This window comes from Mastomys coucha, unplaced genomic scaffold (assembly GCF_008632895.1).
Source record: "Mastomys coucha isolate ucsf_1 unplaced genomic scaffold, UCSF_Mcou_1 pScaffold5, whole genome shotgun sequence".
In the NCBI taxonomy this organism is placed as follows: domain Eukaryota; kingdom Metazoa; phylum Chordata; class Mammalia; order Rodentia; family Muridae; genus Mastomys; species Mastomys coucha.
The window spans coordinates 92,362,748-92,385,747 of record NW_022196911.1 but is presented as its reverse complement, the minus strand read 5'-3'; the positions used below and the strand labels follow the sequence as shown (position 1 = coordinate 92,385,747).

General features: G+C 45.3%; 1 protein-coding gene and 1 long non-coding RNA gene across 3 annotated transcripts in view; one reads left to right on the top strand and one right to left on the bottom strand.

Annotated features, from left to right (window-relative positions):
• The window catches only part of Skap1 (src kinase associated phosphoprotein 1), a 306,639-nt gene extending 297,375 nt beyond the window's left edge, over positions 1–9,264 (bottom strand). For both annotated transcript variants that reach the window (XM_031354487.1, XM_031354488.1), the window contains exon 1: positions 8,620–9,264. In XM_031354487.1, the coding sequence (XP_031210347.1) occupies positions 8,620–8,665 (46 nt within the window). In that variant the 5' untranslated portion in view covers positions 8,666–9,264. The remainder of the gene's footprint in view (positions 1–8,619) is intronic.
• LOC116079002 overlaps positions 8,828–23,000 on the top strand; it is an 18,276-nt gene continuing 4,103 nt past the window's right edge. The window contains exons 1-3 of the long non-coding RNA XR_004113701.1: positions 8,828–9,281; positions 9,906–9,946; positions 20,274–20,277. This is a non-coding gene — a long non-coding RNA (uncharacterized LOC116079002). The remainder of the gene's footprint in view (positions 9,282–9,905; positions 9,947–20,273; positions 20,278–23,000) is intronic.

Here is a 23,000-nt window from a genome sequence, read left to right as displayed (position 1 = left end):
GGTGGTGGTGGTGGTGATGATGGTGGTGGTGATGGTGGTGGTCTTTTTCCCCCAGTACTGAAGTTAGACCAAGGGCCTCCCCCTTATCACCAGTACTTGTCCAGGCTATACCACCAGTGTAAATGCACTAATCTTTAACATACACACACCTGTGTGGCCATCATCCAGATCAGCAGAGAAAAACTTCCACCCACCTAGAATCTTCCCTAACAATCAGTGCCCCTCCTCAAAGCCAACCGCCATTCTGACTTCCGTCATAATAGAGTCTAAAACTTCAAACACTCATGTGACTATCCTCAACAGAATGTTTGAGATTGATTTACACTTATGTATAAATTTATCACTTTTTGCTATGTAGTATTCCATCGTTTGAACACATTGCTCAGCATCTGTTCTTTTACTTCCAGATAATGAGCTATTGTCAGCCTTGGAGGTGTGGTGGTTTGGATAAAGATCATGTATTTGAATGCTTAGTCACCAGGCAGTGGCACCACTTGAAAGGATTAGAAGGATTAGGTGTGGCCCTGCTGAAGGAAGTGTATTGATGGGGCTGGGCTCTGAGTGTTCAAAAGCCCATGTCAGGCCCAGGTGTGCGCTCTCTCTCTCTCTCTCTCTCTCTCTCTCTCTTTTCCTCTCTGTGAATGTGTGAGTGTTCGTGCATGTGCGTGTGTGTGTGTGTGTGTGTGTGTGCATGTGTCTGTGTGTGTGTGTATGTGTGTGTGTGTGTATGTGTGTGTGTTTAAACTGATATACAAGAGTTCACAGTTTATTTTGCCCTCCTATGGATTGTTGCTTGTGTTATTTCCATTTTATTTTTCTATTTCCACAGCACTGCAGAAACTATGTCCATCTGTGCACTGTCCTGTACACATGCAAATATTTCCATGGGCTTGATTATTAGACTTTGAAAGGAAAAGCTTTAATGCTGGTCGTTGAGTTTGGCCACCGGTTAAATAAAACTCAACCTAAAATCCTTGCGGTGTCTTGGTTCCAGGGTTGTGTTTTCTCTGTGTTGTAAGTTTGTCGGGATTTCCATTGTTCTGTCTATAATAACTAGATGGAGAATTAAAAAACATAAACACTCCATGGCTTTGGGGTCATCAGGCAGATACAACGCTCAGGTCACACTTCCTACAACCTGCGCACTCTGACAGCGTCTCCATTGTGCACAGGTAATTTCCTGGAAGTAAAAACAAGGCTTGGAGATGTGATCTGAGCCTTACTGTCAAGTTTTACTTCTTAACAAAAAGCAAGTGGGTGTGTGACAATGACAGAGGAGTCAGAGACCGGTGGATCTCTGTAACTTGGCTAGCCTGCTCTACATAGCAAGTTCCCAGCCAACCAAGGCTATGTAGTGAGACCCTGCCTCAAATAAGAAAAAGATAAGTAGTTGTCAAGTCAAATTTCTTTTTTAAGATTTATTTATTTTATGTATGTAAGTACACTGTCACTGTCTTCAGACACACTAGAAGAGGGCATCAGATCTCATTACAGATGGTTATGAGCCGCCGTGTGGTTGCTGGGATTTGAACTCAGGATCTCTGGAAGAACAGTCAGTACTCTTAACTGCTGAGCCATCTCCACAGCCCCCTTAGTATTAAGTTTTAAAACAAATTTTTTTTGTTTGGTTTTCTTTTTGTTTTGGGGGGTTTTTTGTTTTGTTTTGTTTTTTGTTTTTTCGAGACAGGGTTTCTCTGTGTAGCCCTGGTTGTCCTGTAACTCACTCTGTAGACTAGGCTGGCCTCGAACTCAGAAATCCACCTGCCTCTGCCAAAACAAATTCTTAACAAAATGAAAGCTGCAGGGTGGTGGTGGCACACGCCTTTAATTCCAGTATTCCAGGAGGCAGCGGCAGGTGGATCTCTGAGTTCAAGATCAGCCTGGTCTACAGAGCAAGTTCCAGGACAGCCAGGGCAACACAGAGAACTGTCAAGTCATTTTTCCCAGACAAAGTGCTCATGAAGACTGCCAGTAAAGGGCTGGAGAAGTGAAACACTACGGTTTTAGAGCTTTGATTTTGCTGGGGTCTTTGGCGGTGATCACAGAACTCCCAGTGGTCTCATAACTCCCCATGCACCTATAACAAGGAAGCAGGAATTGCTGCTTTCGTTTCTACCAAAAACCATCATGAGGCTTTGTAGAAGCTTCACCACTCGCCAGTCTGGTTTCTTTTATGGACGAGTAATGTGTAACTCAAAAGGACAGTTATGATATTCGACTTAAATATACAGAATACCAGTAGCCTGACATCCAGTGTTTCCTGTATGTGCTGGTGGACCTGGCTTTGATTTGGCTGGTGTGGTTTGCTAGGCATGACGAGTTGGGAAAGCTACACAGGTGCTCACTCATACATGATACATGTAAGTCACTGCCTGTGTCCAGCACCATCAGCCAGATGGCTAGAGTAGGGCCCTGGAAGCCTCTTCCTGCCTTTGGTTTGCTTTCTTCTCCTCCACAATCCCTGACCTTTCCTATCCACTCTTTCCTCATAGGCTCCCAGCCTGGACGAGTGTCATCTACCTCTAAGGCTTTCGTTGTTCAGTGTTCTGAGTGGTAAGCCTACAGCAGAAACTAAGCACGGTCACTTTAAAAAAAAAATGTTAGTGCCGTGCGTGGTGGTTGTCCATGCCTTTGATCCCAGCAAAGGCTGGGGCATCTCTGTGAGTTCAAGGCCAGCCTGGTCTACAGAGCAAGTTCCAAGACAGATAGGATACACAAAGAAACTCTGTCTCAGGAAAACAAAAACAAAACAAACAACAACAAACAAACAAACAAAAACACAGAGAGAACTATTGCTGAAGACTTAAGAGAAAATGAGACTGAACTGCCATTTTATTCCTAAAGCTATTTTTAAATCAACCAAGAGATTATTGATCCAGATGAGGTTCACACACCTTTAATCCCAGCACCTGGAAGGCAGAGACAAAGGCAGGTAGAACTCTGTGAGCTGGAAGCCAGACTGGTCTACGTAGTGAGTTCAAGGCCAGCCAGAGCTACACAGTGAGACACTGTCTCAATAAAATATTTCCTAATGTTCACTTTGATATTTTCTTATAGCAACAATGTTATATTGCTAGCAAAAGAAATCCATGGAATCCGTGGAAATTTAACAATTGTTGACAATGGGTGACTTTGTACCCTATGTTTTCTGGTTTCATCTTTTTCTGATCTTTATTTTTTTATTAAATTATTTTATTTACTTATATTCCAAATGTCGCCCCCCCTTCCCAGTCTACCCTCCCAGAGTGAAGACCCGCTCCCCCCTCCCCTTTGCCTCTGAGAGGGTGCTCCCTCACCCACCCATCCCCATCTCAAACCCCCAGCATCCTCTATCCCTGGAGCATCAAGTTATCACTTTTCTAGTCAGAAAAAGCAAACAAACAAAACAAAACATTAAACTCACATTTTACCACTTGGGATTCAGGAGAGCAGTAACTTACCTGTCAACAAGACCACCAGTATCAAAAGTTAGCCCAAAAAGGCAGAGCAGCCAAACACACACCACAAAACTATGCCTCACAGCCTAGGTACTTGTTTATCAAGACAGTCACTTTGGACTATCGAGATGGCTCAAAGGGTAAAGGTGCTTGCAGTCAGGGCTTAGGATATAAGTTCAATCACTGGAACCCATCCACGTGGTGGGCAGAAAAAAACAAAATCAAAAACAAAACAAAAACAAAAAAAACAAAAAAAACCCTCTCACCCCAGCCATTCATTCTGTCTCTCTGTCTCTCCCTCTACACACACACACACACACACACACACACAGAGGCATGAGCACACACCTACATACACACACACACACAGGCATGAGCACACACATACACATACACAGTACTGGGAACTGAACCGGTGTCTCTCTCTGGAATGCCAGCTAAGTGTTATACCAGTGAACTACATCCCCATCCCAAAGATGCCTCTTGTATACTTTTACACAGAGCTCCAAAATACTCGATTATCGAATGTTCCGGAAACACCAAAGACACAGATCCAACCAGCAGAGTAGCAAAAGGCTTCAGCTTCACTAAGAAGGTAATAAACAGCAAATTATCGAGTACAAAACAGACTAGAGTCTGGCTCAGAGAGAGATCGTGGGCTAGCATGTGTGAGGCCCTGGGTTCAGTCCCCAGCTCCATATAAAGGACTAGATCAGACATTGGCAGTCACAAGGCAAACAAGAATATCCCAGTCAGAAACAGCTTTGAACAGCAGACATTCACCAGAACAATCCTGAGTTTAGGAGTATTTAAATGACGCTCATTCCAAGACCAGTGTAGCTGGCTTAAGAAATGGAGGAAAGTTCCTAATTCCTGTTTTAAAAGAATTGATCGGAGATGTTTACGAGTTAGATGGTTTAAAAGAATCTTTGCTATCTAGAGAAACTGAAAGAAGTTTTATTCTTTCTTCTAGGTCTACCACTCTGGAGAACTATCTAGAGTCTGCAGAACTATCTAGAAGGAAATGGCTAATGACTACTGAGGGTTTTTGTTGCTGTTGTTGTTGTTGTTTTGTTCCAGATAGAGTTTCTCTGTGTAGCCCTTCTGTCCTGGAATTCAGGCTGGCCTTGAACTCACAGAGAGCCACCTGCCTCTGCCTCTCCAGTTGCTGGGGTTAAAGGCGTGCACCACCAAGTAAGCAACCACCAAGTCAGAACATGAGGGCCCGTGCTAGGGAGCCAGGCAGTGATGTTTGGGCTTCAGTCCATCTTCTGAGCCCCATGGCCGCACTGGGTAGGCAGCTGGGTCTATCAGCTGTCAGGGTGAAGTCAGCAGGTTTCCTATCTATCTGCTGCACCCCCTTCACACTTTCCTCTTTGGTTCTTAACTTAAAAAGAGTGAGAGACAGAGGCACACACAAGGGGAGGGGTCGCTAGAAAGACCAGGAAGAGGAGACTGTGTTTGCACCTGTGCAACAAAGATTACAAGCCGCCAACCCATTGTTCTCATTTTCAGCATCGTTATCACTAAACAAAAGCACAAAACAAAACAAAACAAAAAGATAACTTCTACAACATCCGAAGCCTGACTACTTAAAAACAGACCCGAATATTTCCTGTTCTTTCAATAAAGCGGAAGATGCCCTGAGTTCCTTATCTACGCTGCACCTTATTCACTGTCCTGGTGTGGGGAGCTCAGTAGAGCGGATGGAAGAGGGTTTCCTGGGATACTGGACGCTTCTCCACACTTTGTCTTTTGCCAAAAAAAAAAAAAAAATCAACAGAGAAGGTGGGGTTTTTTGTTTGTTTATTTGTTTTTGTTTTATTTTAATGTACACTTTCTACACAACTTCCCATGGCTAAACAGGAAAAGCAATCAACACCTGAAGTTAATGGCCCTTTAACTTCTGGGCTACTATCTGTCTTTTTTTTTTTTTTTTTTTTAAGAAAAAAAAATCCTATCTGACTATTCTTTCCTGATTAAAGAAGTAATACACGGCCTTTGTCACAATTCAACCCACTGAAGATATATGTAATAAAAATCATTAACCCCTACAAGTCTCTCTGACCTTAAAAGGAAACTGTTGAAAGCATAGGACACTTTCCTAAGGCAAACCTATATGATATATGGAACTGGTTTTTTTTGGCTTTTTGATTTCAAATAAAAAATGGGCCATTATATGTACTATTGTTTATTACATCTCTTTAGTCTTAAAAACACGCCATGGACACTTTGCAAGCCAAGATAGACAGACGTCAGACAGACACACAGATCTCTGGCGTTCTTTCGATGTCAACTAAGATGGATGTCCCATGATCCAATTGACCATCACCTGCTTTTCCCACCTCACTGACACCTGAAATTTATAAACATATATTTAATTTCTCTAACATGTTCCTAGAGGTAGGACTTCCATGTCAAATGAGACATCTTCAAATGTTTAAAATTTTATACTTAAAATTAATTCCAGACCCTCATTATGCAAAACTCTCAGTATAAACCTTGCACAGTGTTTTGCATATTTTATTTTTTAAAGCACACCCATTATATCAAAAAATGTCCCTGTCATTTTATGCTCCTATTGTTACAAATAGATAAATGTTTAAGTTATGGTTGTGATGGCCGGCATTAAATCACTGTGCAAATGCGTAGGACTTGGTTTATGAAAGCAGTAATTCACTGTGGAAACTCCAGCCCTGTGCTGTGTGGCAGCCATGGTTGCAGCTCATATCCTGTGACTCCCTCCCACTGAGCGACTATAGAGAGATCAAGGACCTACAGATTTCCTAACTGTTAACAGTGAACCTTAAGAAGCGTGTGGTGGGGGGAGGCTTGTAACCAGGCCCAGACGACAAATTGATGGCTATTTTGGATTTCTAATATTCACAATTTGTAACACAGGGAACCATTTTGCTGGTTTACACTAGAGACTGCATTCCATTATAAAAAAAACAAAAACCTACAATCAATATGTTGCTATCATCACACAAATCTTTCAAAAAACATACTTTTTAACCACTTTTCAATAGAATCATTGGTTATATTCCACTTTATATTTCCCCGCACTTCAGATTCAAGAACATAATTACAAGTTTAAAGGGAGGGATGGCTTTCAAGAAATAGTTAAGCGGTGAAACTCCTCACAGCGTAAGCTCAGACTCCTCCATATCTTCTAGCGACCTGAGCACTATCAGAGATTGTTAAGACACAGCAAGTTTGATACAGAAGTATGTGACATGCAATTAATCTCCATTCATACCCGGGCCTGCTTGTCAGCAAACAAAGATTCTGCTCTAGAAGGAGATCTAAGACTTCAATTAAAAACAGTCCGTTAACAAGAAAATAATCTGAGGTAAAGGAAGGCGGCAGGCGCAAAAATGAGTTGTTTACCAGAGTGTCAGTTTTGAACAATAAAGAACTGCACATCAAAAATGTTGAAAGAGGGGATTGTGTCACTAGCCTCTGAAAATAAGAGGGGATTTTTCTATTGGAGCCTGTGCACCAAACTGAAGTATCATTTAGCAAGCTTGTAAAATGGGGGTTTTCCTCATAAAATGACTGACACCAATAAAAAGAGACACTCTGTCTTTAAATACAAGGGTAGAATTTAACTTGTGGGTGCAGTTCCTTCTCTAAAAACCAAAGACAACTATGTTCTTCCTTTCTGTACCTGATACCGAACCAGCATGGGTTAAATCTCTTTAGATGCCTGGTGATTTCTTCTATCTTCCAAATAACTTTTTATTTCTACAGTTTCTTGGTTTACAAGCTAAGTGGATTTTAGATAATTTAGAGAATGTAGCTCAGTAGTAGAACATCTAGTGAGCATGTATAAGGTTCTAGATTCAATCCCCTGAGTACAAGGGAGGATGGTGGTGGGTAAAGGTGCTTGCCGCCAAGCCTGAAGACATGAGTTCAGTCCCCCTCAAGGGAAGATGCAAGGTGAATGTCAACTCCCAACAGTTGCCATCCGAACTCAACAAACAGGCTGTGGCACATGCACAACCACACAATACACTCCAAAAATAAATAAAATGCTTTTCTAAAATAGATTTTTGAAATTTCGCCTCAAAAGAAACACCTAGGCTGCCAACTTTTACAGAGAAGCAATCCAGAATAGAAACAGGGCTACACACAGAATTCAAAAGCACTGGCCAAATCCTTGATTAGGAGGCATTTCTACCAAGATAACAAGGTAATGGAGATATAAAACCAATTAAATTGAGAGAAACTGGAAAGGATGCAGCTTGCCAAAATCATGACCTGCCCAAAGCAGGCCATCTGTTAACTATGTGTCAGATATGTCGCCTGGATGCCAAAAGGCTTAATTCTGAGCAGTTTCCTCTTGAGACTCTTATGCAACTGCAGATCCCAGGCCTCTGTCCTCCCAGGAAGGTCGGTCATAGGAAAACGAGTAAAACACATTTTCACCATGTGAGCCAAGTACAAGATACTGCCCATCAGGGAAGTCTCTTTGGAGTGTCAGGAGTGTATGTTGGGTGTATGAACGTGTGACCTTAACTCTAAAGGACCATTTTGAAGGTGAAATTGTCACAACAGGACAGTTCAGGAAGGGAAGGAACAGCGTACTCTGAGGCTTCCCTTGGGTAGATGACACCCCTGGAAGTCTTCAGGCTAGTAAAGCACTCCTTGACTTCCCACACTTATGATGTCCCCTAACCACCAGGCTTGGCCCAAAGACCCATAAATCTCCAAAACCGTACTGTGTGCCTAGGAGACATCTACCCTGAAAGGCGTGGGTCTTCCAAGAGGTGAGGAGTCAGAACTGGAGAGGATGAGAACTAATCATGCACACCTCAGGGATTTGCCCCGGAGGGACAGGTTCAAGACCAAGCAAGATGTCAGGGGAAGCCATAAACTGGCCTGCAAGACCTCAGAGACTTGGAAGTGATGCTCAGTGATATAGATGCCTTGAAGGAAGAGAAAATGTGTAACTCTAGGGAGTGGTGGGGACCCTGAGGAGGCAGGATGGGAGCGAGGCTGGCTTTGGGGACAACTGGGAGGACTGAGGACTCTGGAAGCCTAGAACTTATATTAGGTGAGTGATCGGGCTAAAGGGCTAGTGCCCTGGTGTCTCCATTCTTGCCTTCAGCCCAGCACTGAAAAGCCCTCCCGGAGGGGAGAGGTCAGGACAGAGGTCTGGCCCTGAGCCAGGAGTTACCTTCCAGGAGCCAACAGATCTCCTCCGGGAGGGCGATGGCCTGCATTTGGCGCGGCAAGAGGGCGGCCGAAGCAGAAGGCGGGACAAGGGGCGCGAGGCCTGCTCGGGACGGCAGCGGGCAGAGGGAGGCGAGCTGTACCCCAGGCACCTGTACCTCGGCTGTCGCCTCGGGGCCCAGGCGCAGGGCGGGGCCGCCGGGCGCGCGCTCAGGAAGCGGCGCGCGCAGCGGGCGGCCGGAGCCGGGACCCCGGGCGCAGGTGCACTGGTGCCAGAGTGGCAATCAAGGTCAAAGGCGTGTTCCTTTGAGCCCCGCACCAAAAGACTGCCTAGACTCCAAAGAGCCTTGGAGGCTAGGTCTTGGCGGAAACCTCTAAGCACTGAACAATTTGACCTTGGGGCGTCAGTTTAAAAGGCCGTGGTTGTTCCTGAACCGGGGTGCCGAGGCTGAATCCAAGAAAGAGCTTAGTCCTTGCCAAGGATATAGTGCCTCAGTTCTGGTCCAACTCACGGTCGGGGAAAGCCGTGCTGGTTAAAGATTAAAATCTGGAGTCCGGGCGACAATGCCGATCCTCAACATTTGAGAGACTCAGCATCAGAGGGAATACCCACAGAGACACAAGGAGAGTGTATCCTTCCCTCCGGAGGTGAAAGACTGTGAGAAGGTGGGAAACAGGTCTTTCTCAGAACAGAGGAAGGAAGAAAGTGATCACGAGATCACAGGGCTGTGCCCTTCTCCCCCCCCCCATTTCCCCCACCCCCGCTCAGAGTACAGCCAGTCAATGCCCAAGTTTGGGTTGTAGTAGGTTCCAACGATGGTACCACAGCACGAACTTGGACGGTAGTACGTGGAACCCTTTGTTATTTTTGTCAGCTGCTTGTGAGTGAACAAGTACTCAAAGGTTGTTTATTTGGGTTTTGTTTTTGTTTTTTTGTTTTTTGTTTGTTTGTTTGTTTGTACAACGGGCGTGAAGAAAGTAGAGCGGCATGCACGATATAAGAAAGAGCATGAACACAGGGGAGGATGGGAGCGCCTGCGGGTGCTCAATACCAGACTGGGTTTTTAAATGGTGGGAAGACTTTACAGTTTGGAAAATTATCTAGAATTATGTGGCCTCTGCATCTCTCTTCACCTCTTCTCCCGCTCCCTCTCCCCTTTCCCGCTCCCCCTCTCCCTCTCCCCTTTTCCCTCTCTCTCTCTCTCCCTCTCCCCCTCCCCCCTCCTCTTTCCCCTCCCCTCCCCCTTTCCCTCTTCCTTTCTCTCAGATTCTATTCTATCCTCAGAATAGGTATGAAGGATTGGGAGTAGTGCTGGAGCACATAATGGAAGGTGGTAAATGATTTGTTTATCTGCCTGGGTGGTGGTGGAAATAATACTGATCTCAGTGTAGAAGGAGACAGAGCAAAGAGAAGAAACCGTTCAGAAGGGCACAAGGCAGAAGTATGCATCTCCTGGAATAGGTGCCTGCACACACCCCATGAAGATCCCTTCTCAAGGTTAGGGACCCTCATTTTTAAGGGCTTTGCTGGCGTTTAGCCATCCTGACACCTGAGGACTGCTCTTGGTTTCACGGCCTCACGACCCACCTATAAGTTGCAACAAGTTGAACTGAAGGGACAGAACCCAGTCAGGGTCACCAGGGAAGCCCACTCCATGATGTTGCTCCTTACTGGGCAAAGCTATGGTGACGGGCTTGGGCTGCCTCTCCCAGGCTCCAGATGGGGTGTAGGCTGCCTCTGGGGACATTTTTCCCTACCTTGCTGTCCCCCTGATAAAAACCAAAGCTGCTCTGGACTCACTTGGGGTGCATGCATGTTTAAACATAGAGGCTATGTGGGTCACACACATACACACACACTCTTTTTTTTTTTTTATTGACTTAAATTTATACTCTTCTTTTTGTAAACATAAAACTGTTCTTCAAAAGGGGAGGGTGTGGACCTCCCTCTCTAGTGCACAAACTTCCTCCATTTCTCTTCCAGCGACGGGAAAGGAAGGACAACCCCTCCCTCTTTCTTTAGTAAAAAGCAAAAGATTTCTAGAATCTGAAGAGAACCCAGAGTGCCCCGCCCTTTTATTTAAGGACCTGGGGCAGCGTGGTCGCATAGGGTAGGTGCTCAGGAGTTATCTGACAAAGGGCGGAACTCCAGGCTTCCTGCCACCTAGCAGTACTGCACAGAGTAGATATTCTCCTTGCATGGGAGAGATGGGGGTAGAGGGAGGTGTAAGTCAGGTGATGTGTGCCGGTGACTGGCAGTTTCCAATACGCCATTGTCATGTTGCATCAAGGTTCCTCATTGCAGACAGAAGCCTGCCTCCACACATGAGTGCTGCCCCTCCTTAATCATCTGAGGACCCTGCTTCAGCAGGCAGCCTCACTCCTAATGACATTCTGTTAAATGGACAAATTCCTTTGAAGCCCTGTCCTCCTTTGAAATCCAATTTCGCAGGAAGCCAAATCTGATTGGGGGTAGCCATGGAAACGACATGGAGGAGTCTTGCAGGAGGTGGAGAGAAGCAAAGTAAAAAAAAAAGTGATAGTCAAGAGTCCTTTACTGCTCTGTCGGAAATATCAAAGAGATCTGGAGAGGTTGGCAGCAGGTGAGTCCCTGCCCAGGTCCTGTTCTGTGTGGCTGGGTACCATGTGGCTGACATGGAAGAAAGCAGCCAGCTGTCTTCACACACAGGCATCGGTCCAGATCTGTCTGCCTCCCCCCCCCCTTCTTCTCCCCCACCCCAATTCCAACACCATCCCCTTCTGGCCATCACCCCTTAAAGGCAAACAACAAAAGAATGACAAGGTGAAAATACAAGGCCCCCACAGATAAGAGGTCCTAGGGAGCAGAGGCCACGAAATTAATCTAAAATTCCTTGTAATTAGATAAGATAAGGGTATCTAGAGAGAGGCGGGACAGCCAGAAATGGAGTCCAGCCACACAGCGTGGAGAATACGCATGCCCCGTCCTCTGGGACTCCTCACATGCTGTCAGCAGACGGAGGATGCAGAGAATCAGACCCATGTTGGCCTCTGGGCTACTTGGAAATGCTGTCTGCGTGTCTTCTCGCCAGGTGGGCACTAAGTATGCATCCATAGGGTGTCCAAAGGGCTCAATCAGGAAGAAACAAGAACATCTGGCACCTAAACGTCATGGGGTTGGGAGCAACTGCAAGCAAAGCTGGAGCTGGCTGGCACTGCCCCACGCTGGGCCTGGTGGGTGAGGGGAGGAGACTGCAGGGGTCAGGTCCTGAGGCTTTATCCTCAGCCCAGTATTGATCCCCGAACACTGGGTCATGACACATGGCAGAGCTGACGCCTGCCCTGTGGATGTGCCGCAGCCGCATCTCAGCCTTTCCATCCCAGCCCCATCAACCAGGTTTATTGACTCTTTTATTGACAATGCTGGGGCTTAATGAGGACAAGAGTTGCACACTTCATTAAGGGATGTGGAAGGAGAGATGATGTGCAACGTCGGTGCCAAAACTCCGGGCTCACGATACGATTTTCAAGGCCCCGGAAACCAACAAGCACCATGCCACCTTGATGGCAGAGGAAAGAAAGGCAAAGATGTCAGTGTGGCACACCACTTCCATCTCGTCTGTGGCCTTAGAACACAGGGCTTCCACCACCTGTCAGGAGCCTTGCTGCAGCTAATTAGCAAACCCTTCGACTTAGGAGGTTACTATTATGCACACACCAACAAACGTGCATCTTCTATAATCTCCCTTTCCAGCTCATGCCCGTAAATTCTCTGCTGTTTGGAACAGCAAGGAGGGCAGGTGGGTAACGCAACATATTGGAAAACATTCCCATATCAGCTTCCCATTGAGGTCCAAGCAGAGAATATAGGAGGGACAATTAAAATCCAAGAGACCTGTTCATGGAGTTACACACTGTACTCCCAACACTCGGAAAGCTAAGGCAGGATTGTCAGAAGCTCAAGGCCAGCAGAGGCTGCACAGTTAGGACAGGGCCAACCAGTCATATATAGTGAGATACAATCTCAAAGGAAATAAAAGAAGAAAGAAGTGTTTGGGAGATGGCTTCATCAATCGAGTGCTTCCAGCATAAGTGAGGACTTGTGTTAGATCCCCAAGCACCCACCCAAGAAGCTGGGCAGGCATAGTGGGATGAACTTGTAATTCCAGAGCTAGGTAGGTAGAGCAAACAGATCTTAAGACTTGATGGACAGCAAGACTAGCCTATCACTGAACCTAGGTCTTAGTGAGAGATCCTGTCTCAAAAAACAAAGCAGACTAGTAGTAAAGAGGAATGACAGCCAAGGTTGACCTCTGACCTCTACATGTATGTATACTGAGTACACACATAAGCAGACAGTTAGAATAATCTTTATGGGGATCAGGCTCAGTGCTCTAAGCTAGGGGCCCCCATTCTGAAGCTACGCCGGCATTAGGATCCTGGTATTCGACTAAGTTCTGATGGATCAGAGTGATACTAAGATAAGTCGTTAAAACCTGGGAGCAGTTTGGGAAAACAGTTACTGTGGGTCCATTTAAATAGTAACCTTTTACTCTTTGCCTTATCTTTTTGTTACTGTCCTCCCCTCACACTCTCCTCCTCTCTTGAACTCTACTTTCTCTAGCCCCAAGACCACAGTAGACATCCCCCTTGGGCAGCGATGAGCCTGGCAGAGGATCAGGAGGCCACAGAAGTTGCTGACTCCGACACTTCCTATCTTTGATTGGTTCTCTTGGGAAGCCGAAGAAGGGTTTGGAGGGACTCAGAATGTGACAGCCTCTGCCAGATGAGGCTTTTGCTCCTGAGTAGCTGTGTAGTCTAAAGGCTTGATCCACATGACAGGCAGACTGAGCCAAGGCCATAGTTGTGGGATGGAGATTTGCAGGATCCTGGTACTCGACTAAGTTCTGATGGATCAGAGTGATACTAAGATAAGTCGTTAAAACCTTGGATAACATTGAAAATTAAGATAAAAAGAGGTAATCATTTCTTGGTGGGTTAAACAGTTGAAGCACTGGAAAGAAATATTAGAGGGGCAGAAGTGTTCCTGAAGAGTTCTCTCTCTCTCTCTCTCTCTCTCTCTCTCTCTCTCTCTCTCTCTCTCTCTCTCTCTCCTCCTTTCATATCTTATTTTAAAAGATTTTTTTTTAGCCAGGTGGTGATAGTGTACACCTTAAACCCAGCACTCTGGAGGCAGAGGTAGACAGACCTCTGGGAAGTCAAGACCTGCCTGGTCTACAGAGTCAGTTCCCAGAATAGCCAAGGCTATACAAAGAAACTCTGTCTCAACCTCCCCACACCCACACCCAGAATTTTTAAAAATTATTTCCTAAGTTCATTCCTTTTCTTCTTCTTCACTTTACCTCGGGTCTTAGAATTCAGGATCTGGGCAGTGGATTCAAAGTGTGAGAAACTGATTATTTAGAATCTGGTAAGAAACTCTGGCCAGTGTTGCATGGTGTTCTAGGAGAACAGTGGTTACCTGACCAGGGTTACCATTCCTGCAAATCTTACCAGAAGCACTATTGGGTCAGAGAGGGAAACAGCCAAGACAGACTATCTCAGTCCAAGCACACGGACGGGGCAGAGTCCCTTTGCTTCACTGAGAGCGGTTCAGGATGACATTACACACAACAGTGTGTTTCTCCTATCGAATCTTTCCTTCCGAAGAAACAACTGTCCCTCCTCCTCCCACCCTTCCACGGGAGTTCCTGACCCCACCCTCTCCCACCATCTTCCAGATCTCCAGTCCCACCATTTTCTCTTCTCTTTCCATCTTTCTGTCTATGTGCTAAAGCAAAATGGTAAGGCTTCTTTCCAGCTTGCAGCCCTCCCCAGCTCTGCTTTTCTTCTCCTTTCCTGTCCCATCAACCTTCAGTCAGCTCTTCCTCTTTCTGCTATTAGGGCTTTCTCTCAGCAGTCCATCCCACTCCTAGTCTCATGAGTGATTTTCCTTTCTTAATAATCTGTCCTTTGGGGTGTCATGACACACGATTTTAATCTCAGCACTCAGGAATCAGAGACTGGTAGATCTCTGTGAGTTCAAGGCCAGCCTGAGTTACATAACAACTTTTAGGCCAGCCAGGACTACATAGTGAGACCTTGTCTCAAAAAAACAAAAATAAATAAACTACCTGTATTCCAGACAGCCTTGTCCTCAAAACTGTTTCTTGAACAAATTGCTAATCTTCCCCTGTGCTTAAGTTTCTTCATTACACATGATGCCAATAATGACAATGTTTCAAAGTTGTTATAAAAGTCCAGTAGACATATGCATGTACGTGTACAGACACAACACACAAACACACACACAGAGCGGGGGGAGGGTGTTTACGGTTGTCTATATCATGATAGTTGCTTAGTGTTAGCCAAACCATCCATGGTCTCTCACTTGACCTTAATTCCTCACTGAAGATATATCTGAGGAATGATTCCACAAGATATGTGGATGATGTGAGTCCCCAAAGATGAAAGTTTTTCTTCTTACAAAAATGAACTTGCTTTTAAGGAGATGGTGTAAATGTGGCTTTCTTAGTTTCAGGCCCCAATGAACCAGAGTAATGAGACTTCCCTACCCACCTCCAGAGACGTCCTCCCTGCCCCCACCTATTTTGGAACATGGGTGGTACCCTCCCACTGGAAGCCCCTGATTCAGAAGGTGTGTGATATTAGCCTCCCCTTTCATTCACTGTGGCAGAAACAAAGGTCCCACCAAAAATACAGACTCTGTAGAGAACCAATCAGAAGGTAGATGGTACCCCATGAGTGGAGGGCTGCTGGCGGGCTAAGATCTACAGAGTATGGGATGGGAGAGGGGGAGGGGCGTGGCAGGGGCAGTACAAGGCTTATGAGAAGAGGAAAATGAGAGACATGAAAATATGGAGAAAATTTTTTAAAGAGAAAAGGGAAAGGTCCTTATAGTTTGGGGGATTAGAAGCAGATCCACTTCATTTGCTAAAGCTGTAATTTCACGATATAAGAGTTTCTATCCCGGTGATTTTGAAAAGCTTCAGGGAGCAACTGTAAACCCCTGAGGACAAGGTCTTCGGGCTGTTTGAATAAGCTGCTGTACTTCTTAGCCTACAGACTATCAACAGAATGACATGTCTTATTGAGTAATGCGTGATATTCCGCACCGCGAGTCTATTGATGCAGAATTTCCTTTTCCCAAACTCAATATTCCAATCAAAGACTGTTGCGCCCCATCATTGAGACCATCCACTTAATGACAAGTTGTAAGATGCATATTGCAGAATATTCACGTTCATTTTATGCTCACGGTGCTTAAAATCTCCTCTAAACAGCCTCTGCTCCCAGCCTATTAAGGTGTCTGTGTTATCTACACTCCATTCAATGGTGTGGAAATAATTGTCTTCAGACTAAAGGAAAAAAATTGATGGTCACGAGCCCAGTCAGCACTTGCGTTCTTCTCTGCCTCTGTGGAATCAGGTGTTATTTACTCTTCCAGCGCCTGGGACCTCTGATAAGTCACTCCCCTGGTAGCTCTTTCCAGGACAGTGCTGTGGGGTCTTTGGAAGAACTAGGTATCCTTCATAAATGGTATTGTTATCAGCACAATTCACTCTGCCACCAGATGTGTAAAACTAAAACCACCAAGGGCATTCGGGCAAACGAAGCTTCCCCAGCTCCATCTGGTTCCTCTGACGTGAGCTTACAAATTAGAGAAGGAATCAGAGAAAGCAGGGCTCTGCTCTCACCATGAGGGTCCACGTGTTGGTGGAAAGACACCTACATTCCTACAAAATTAGAGTCTTTTCTGGTTACACCCCTGGCCTGCCTATCCAGCATCTTCACCCACTCCCTGGTCCTCCCTCCTCCCTACCAACTGAGCTCCACTACAAAGACCTGCCTCTCAGAGATTCGGTTTTTTTCATCCCATCTCACACGGGCTGGTGGAGGAGAGCAAATGCCCGACTTTGCCTTTAAATATCAACCACACACACAGAGACAACACCATGGCAGCCTGAGAGGTTTCCATGGTGACAGAATGCAGGCCACGACCTCTGTAAATGTAATCAGAGCACTGGGATTGGTGTGTGAGACAGGTTTAATTTCTCCTCCAGTGGAATCTCTGTGGTCCAGGCCAGACGTAGGTTTTATACATTGACAGACAACCTGCTGTCCTCACCAGGGCAGTTCTGCATATGGCAATCCCCCTGCCCCAGAGCTGATTTCTACACTGCCTGAGCAGGCTACAGGATATAAAATGTTGTTGCTCAGGATTGGAACAGCCATCCTAGCAACACCTGGTATCCCCCCACTCACCCTCAGGAGGTGGGGCTGTGTCTTAAATGAGAAGCAATCACAGTACAAAAGCCAGACCAAGAACTCGAAGGATGGGTCAAGGTTTTCCTTCCTCCTCTGACACCACAGTGTGGTTAAAACCTTCAACTTTCAACTTCTCCATCATAAAGGAGAAGATGCCCCAGGACAGGGAAAGTGGAAGACCTCAGGAGTCCCGGGAGAAGACAGTACCCAACTCTGCTTAGCAAGAGACTTCTGCTAGCCCTGCTGGAGCCCTGGCCCGAGAGGTAAACTTTCAATAGGACTGGTGTCAGTACTGTCAACCAGTGAGTGCAGGGACAGAGGGCAGAGGCTCCAGCGGGCCTTCCTCGCCCCTCTCCTCATTCGCAAACAAGACCAAGATACAGCTTTGGGCTGTCCAAAACAATACACAAGAGGTTTTTCACGCAACTGATGAGATACCGAGGTCTAAGCAGTGTCCAAAGAGAATTCTGCAACCTCTTTCCTTAAACCTCAGGTGGGTTCAGCAAAGAGTGTCCCTTCAGCTGAAGGTTGGCATCCCCTGATTCCATTTCCTCATCACATGAGATTCAGCAGACTTCAGTTACCAGCCAACCTGCTTCTCTGAGTCGTTCACTGTAGCACTCTGAGAAACACACACATGTACACATATGCATGCACACACATGCACAAATACACACACAAATGCTAATGTGCACACATAAACACACACAGACATGCACACATGCATACATACATACACACATACATATATACGTACATATATATATTACACATACATACATGCACACACACATACATATCCTACACACACACACACACACACACACACACACACACACGGCAGTATGAGCTAGGAAGAGATCCATAGAGTTAGATGGCATGTTTTTCTTCCCAAGAGGTGCTTTCAGATTCCTTTACAGAAACTCCTAGTTTCAGATCTGGAAGGGATTTGAAAAGCCCCAGAAGAGAAAACCGAAGGTCCAGGTAGAGAAATGGCTGCCTAGGTTATAGCAAACCAGTGGAGGTGCTGCATAGATGGCATCAGACCTGCTCAACTAAGTGCTAATTTACCCCCCTGTGTGCCTGTGAACCTCAAACTGAAGTAGAAGGGAAGTGGGGGAGATTCAGAAGTGAACATCAGAATCGGGAAATGTCGATCTGGCTGAACGAGAAGATAGTAGCTTTACCGCTTCCTGTGGCAGCCGATGACAAAGGAAAGAAAGTTCTCAGAAAACAGTGACAACCCTGTGAGCTTCCACATGGCTGCTGCCGTGCTATCTGTACATGTTCTTTCTTTCGAGCCATAGAGGGAAGGAAAGCCTAATTGTTCAGAATTTTTATTGATTGATGTCTAGCAAAGAATCATGAAGTCAAAGAATAATGGGGTTTGTAGGAACACCTAGTCTGACAGCGCATCTCTTGGTTGCTGAGTAATCAAACCAACCAAGACAGGCTATTTGGTTGCCTCTCCTTAGGAGTGAAGGACCCAATTCCTAAACTGCAAATGGAGAAATGAGCTTTAACGTGCCAGGATTCTAAAATCTCTAAAAGTGGAAAGATCCCAGCCCTTTAAAGCATTTAATTACACAAGGAGTAGTGTGTGTCTTGTAAACAGTGCATGTTCTCCTCGCTCCAGCTTAACATCATCGTGGCAAGCACGAAAAGTGTGTCCAACTCCCAGGGGCTAGCGCAGACTCCAGACTAGAAGCAGCAAAGCTCTTTCTAGTGTTTTTAAAAGGAGGAAGAGGCAGCCAGCTATGTTTTATTCATGTCAACCCAAGATGTTAACACTATAGCTAATAGAATAGCCCAGGGAAGGCCAATTCTGCCATTTGCAGTCAAGGTTGCATATAGGTTTAGTCCTCAATGGGCTCATCAGTTTCTTGCAAGAAAAGGAAAACAGACCAGAACAGAACATTTCTAGTCCTTGGAATTTTTATTAGCCAAATTCCAAAAGGGCCCAGAGTGTTTCTGTAGTCACAAAGAGAACCAAAAATACTAGTGTGACTTACTTCTTCTCTCCCTCCTTCCCTCCTTCCCTCCTTTCCTCTCTCCATTCCTTCCTATTTTCCTTCCCTTCCTCCCTCATTCTTCCAGCATTTATTGAACCAATATTATGTTCAGAACACTAGTACATAAACATGTGTAGACAGCACAGTGCTCTCAAAGAGTATGCAGTCTGGGGCTAGAGAAATGGCTCTGTGGTTCAGAGCACAGGATGCTCTTCTAGAGGCCTGGGATTCAGTTCCCAACACCCATCTCAGAGGGCTCACAAGTGTCTGTAGCTCCAGTTTTAGGGGGCATGCCATTGTCTTCTGGCCTGGCCTGGCCAAGCACTTCCTGCAGATGGTGCAGACACACATGCAGGCAAAACACCCATTCACATAAAACAAAATTAAGTACATATTTTTTTAGATTTATTTTTATATGCATGGGTATTTTGCCTACGTGTACATATGTGCACCATATGCATGCCTGGTACCTAAGAAGGTCGGAGTAAGTTGATTTCCTAGAACCTGAGTTACAGGTAGCTATGAGCCACAATGTGGGGGCCAGGAACTGAACCCAGATCCTCTACATGAGTAGCCAGTGTTCATAACCATTGAGCCAGCTCTCCAACACCAAAGTAAACTTTTATTTTTAAATTTTCGAGACAGGGTTTCTCTCTGTTGCCTTGGCTGTCCTGGACCAATATAGAGGAATGGAAGGGAAATAAAAAGGAAGGGAGAGAGGGAGGGAAGAAGGGAGGGAGGGAGGGAGGGAAGAAGGAAGCCACACTAGTATTTTTGGTTCTCTTTGTGACTACAGAAACACTCTGGGCCCTTTTGGAATTTGGCTAATAAAAATTCCAAGGAACAGAAATCTTCTGTCCTGGTCTGTTTTCCTTTTCTTGCAAGAAACTGGACTCTATAGACCAGGCTGGCCTTGAACTCGAGAGATACACCTGCCTCTGCCTCTCAAGTGTTGGGATTAAACCGTGCACTACCACCATCCTGCCAATAAGCGTATTTTTTAAAGTTCAGCCTGGTAGTTGCTGCAAGCTCTCATTCCCATATTGAACCCAAGCATACAACCAATAAGGCTATGGGGATAACATTGCGCGCTGCTTGGTTCTGGAAACCTGACTGGCAAGGCCAGCTGAGGAAACCTCCCATTTACCTGGAGAAGGTTTTGCTCTAAGGAGTGGGGTCCTTGACATGATCACACCCATGTCAACAATACACACTCACTCTGAATGTTACATAACAACACAACCCTCCTTAAAAACAGGAATATTTGCTTAATTAATAGCTTCAGTTTTAATTGAATCCTCAGAGGTGCTTAGCACTAAATGGACTTCCTCAAAGGAAAAGTTCTGTTCATGGTTCATGGAGACTGTGAGATGCAGAGGAAGGTCCATCCAGTCTTAACTCTGAGGAAGGTATTGTCTTCCAAACTCTGAGTGAAAAAGAGAATATGCCATCAATTTCAGTTCCAGCAGACATTAACTGAATACTTGGCATGTGCCAGAAACCATGTCAGGAGGTAAGAATTCATAAATAAATAAGACATGAAGTACCTGGAGGTCCAATGTGTCAGCGTATTCACATTCCTTACCCCATTAGTACCTGTCAGTTTATCAGATTAGTCACTGTCCTGAGGAACTGATATAGGACACAGGACATTTTGATAAGACCTGAAAGGAGGAGACATCGGGGACACTGAGTATTACACAGGAGAATTCAGGCCCAGGTGAATGTTAAAATTCATCAAAGAACTGGGTATCAAGGAAGGATGGAAAACAAAAGGACCGGTAAGGAAGCAAAGTTTGTTTTCCTGTGTATGTGTATGTGTATGTGAGAGAGCACGCACACATACACACACACACAACACACACACACACACACACACACAACACACACGCACACACATGAAATTGCAGATATGGAGGTCAGAGGTTCACATCAAGCATCTTTCTCAATTACTCTCTTCTTTATTTTTTGAGACAGGGTCTTGCATGGAACATAGAGCTAACAATTTGACAAAATTTGTTGCCACCAAGGCCAGGGATTTTCCTGGTTCTCCCCAGGGACAGACTCACAGACACGCTGTACATGACTTTTTTTTTTTTTTTTTTTTTTGGCAAAGATGCTGGATATCAAACTCAAGAACTCATGCTAGCTGGGTGAGCACTTCACTGACGGAGCCTTCTGGCACAGCCTCCATCTCTTTTTACCTGGGCCTTCTGCTCATTGTCCTCTGAAATCTTCCCATCTTTGACTAATCATGCAAAATCCCTGGCTCAGCCCTGGGCTTCCTCTGCAGCTTTTCTTTGTGCTAATAAAAATTTTAATGTGGTCTCCATTGTCTCTCAGGTACTCCCAGGCTAGAACACTTTAACAATTTACTTTAAAGTCCACTGGGTCAAGAGCCCTCATCTTTCAAGTGCAATTATCTCGGTCCTTCCTCATGTCTTTCTGAGGTTTCCAGGGTTATTGCATAGATTTGAATCACTTCTTCAGCCTCCGCTGACCCATTTGGAGCCTGTTCGTCCTCAGCCCATTTTTAAAGAGTCTCTTCTCCACTAGTCCTGTTGAGGCGTGGCCCTGCTTACTTTACCTGATGGAGAGATTCCATTACAAAGGGGCTGGGTTAGGAAGACCTAGGAAGAGCCACACGCTGCCTTCCAATCACATTTTGCCACTGAGTCTGATCCCTCTGCAGATTCCATTCTTACGCCTGTGGTTTCCACTGTCATTGTCTCGTTATCTCTCCAACAACCTACCTTCCTTAAGGGCTCCTTGTCAAGACTCTTGATTATAAGAGATAAAGCCCAGACCAAATAGCCTTGGGGAGAAAAGGGAAATTGTCACCAAGATCTCAAGGAAAAATTATGAATTGAATATTTCCTAGTCCATAGCTCACACTTTCATTGACCCAACCAAACCAGCTCAGTTGACGTTATAGGAATGGTGTCATGAAGGAATATTCAGCTCCCACCAAAGTCAATTAGGTCTGATGAGTGGAAAGAAAAAAAAAAAATGCTTGACCACACAGACTGTTAATTCTATTTTTCAAAAGGAATTGATCTGATGAAAGAACCTGAAGTCTGGGGCTTGAGGCACGCCTCAAGGTTAAGAGCACTTGCTGCTCAATCATGAAGACTGGAGTTTGGATCCCAGCACCCACATAACAAGCCAGGTGCCCCATACATAACTGTGATCGGCAGAATATCTCACATACAACTATAACCCCAGGGCCATCCCACAAACAACTGCAACTTCAGTACTGAGAGAGCCAACGCCCTCTTCTGGACTCCACACATGCATGACACATGCACTCATGCACACACATATTTAGCCAAGTGAATAAATAAGTCTTTTTAAAAAGAAAAAGAAAATGCTATTTACCCACCACATTCCCTTACTCCTCATATCTACTGGGATAACACTAGAATAACTGCAGAAAATATTAACTTTTTCTTGCTTGTAGGAGCTGGAGAGATGGCCTGGTGATTAAGAGCCCTCGTTCTTGTGAGGATCCAGGTTTGTTCCCAGCATCCACACTGGGAAGCTAGTAACCTGTAAGTCCAGTTCCAGGGAATCTGAAACCATCTTCTGGCTTCCATGTGCACCTAAAACACATGGTGCACATACACTCACGCAGAGATGTATAAACGTTTTTAATCTTTAAAATCTAGTTTACACGTGACTTTCTGGCCTTGAAAATGAGAGCTGTGATTAGGTAAGAGGTGCAGTAGATCTTACTCCAGACAATAGAGCAGTGGTTCTCAAACTCCCTTTAATACAGTTCCTTATGTTGCGGTGGCCTCCAGCCATAAAATTATTTGGTTGCTGCTTAATAACTGTAATCGTGCTACTGTTATGAATCGTAATATAAATATGCAGGATATCTGATATACGAGCCCTAAAGGGGACAAGACCCACCATTACCATCACCACCATCAAAATAAGGTTTTTAAAAATCTAAGCCTACAACTATCACTGCCTTCACCATGACCATCACCATTACCACCATCACCACCACCACAATCACCATCACTACTACCGTAGCCACTGTCACCACTATCACCACCATCACCACCATCACTATCACCACCATCACCACCACCACCAC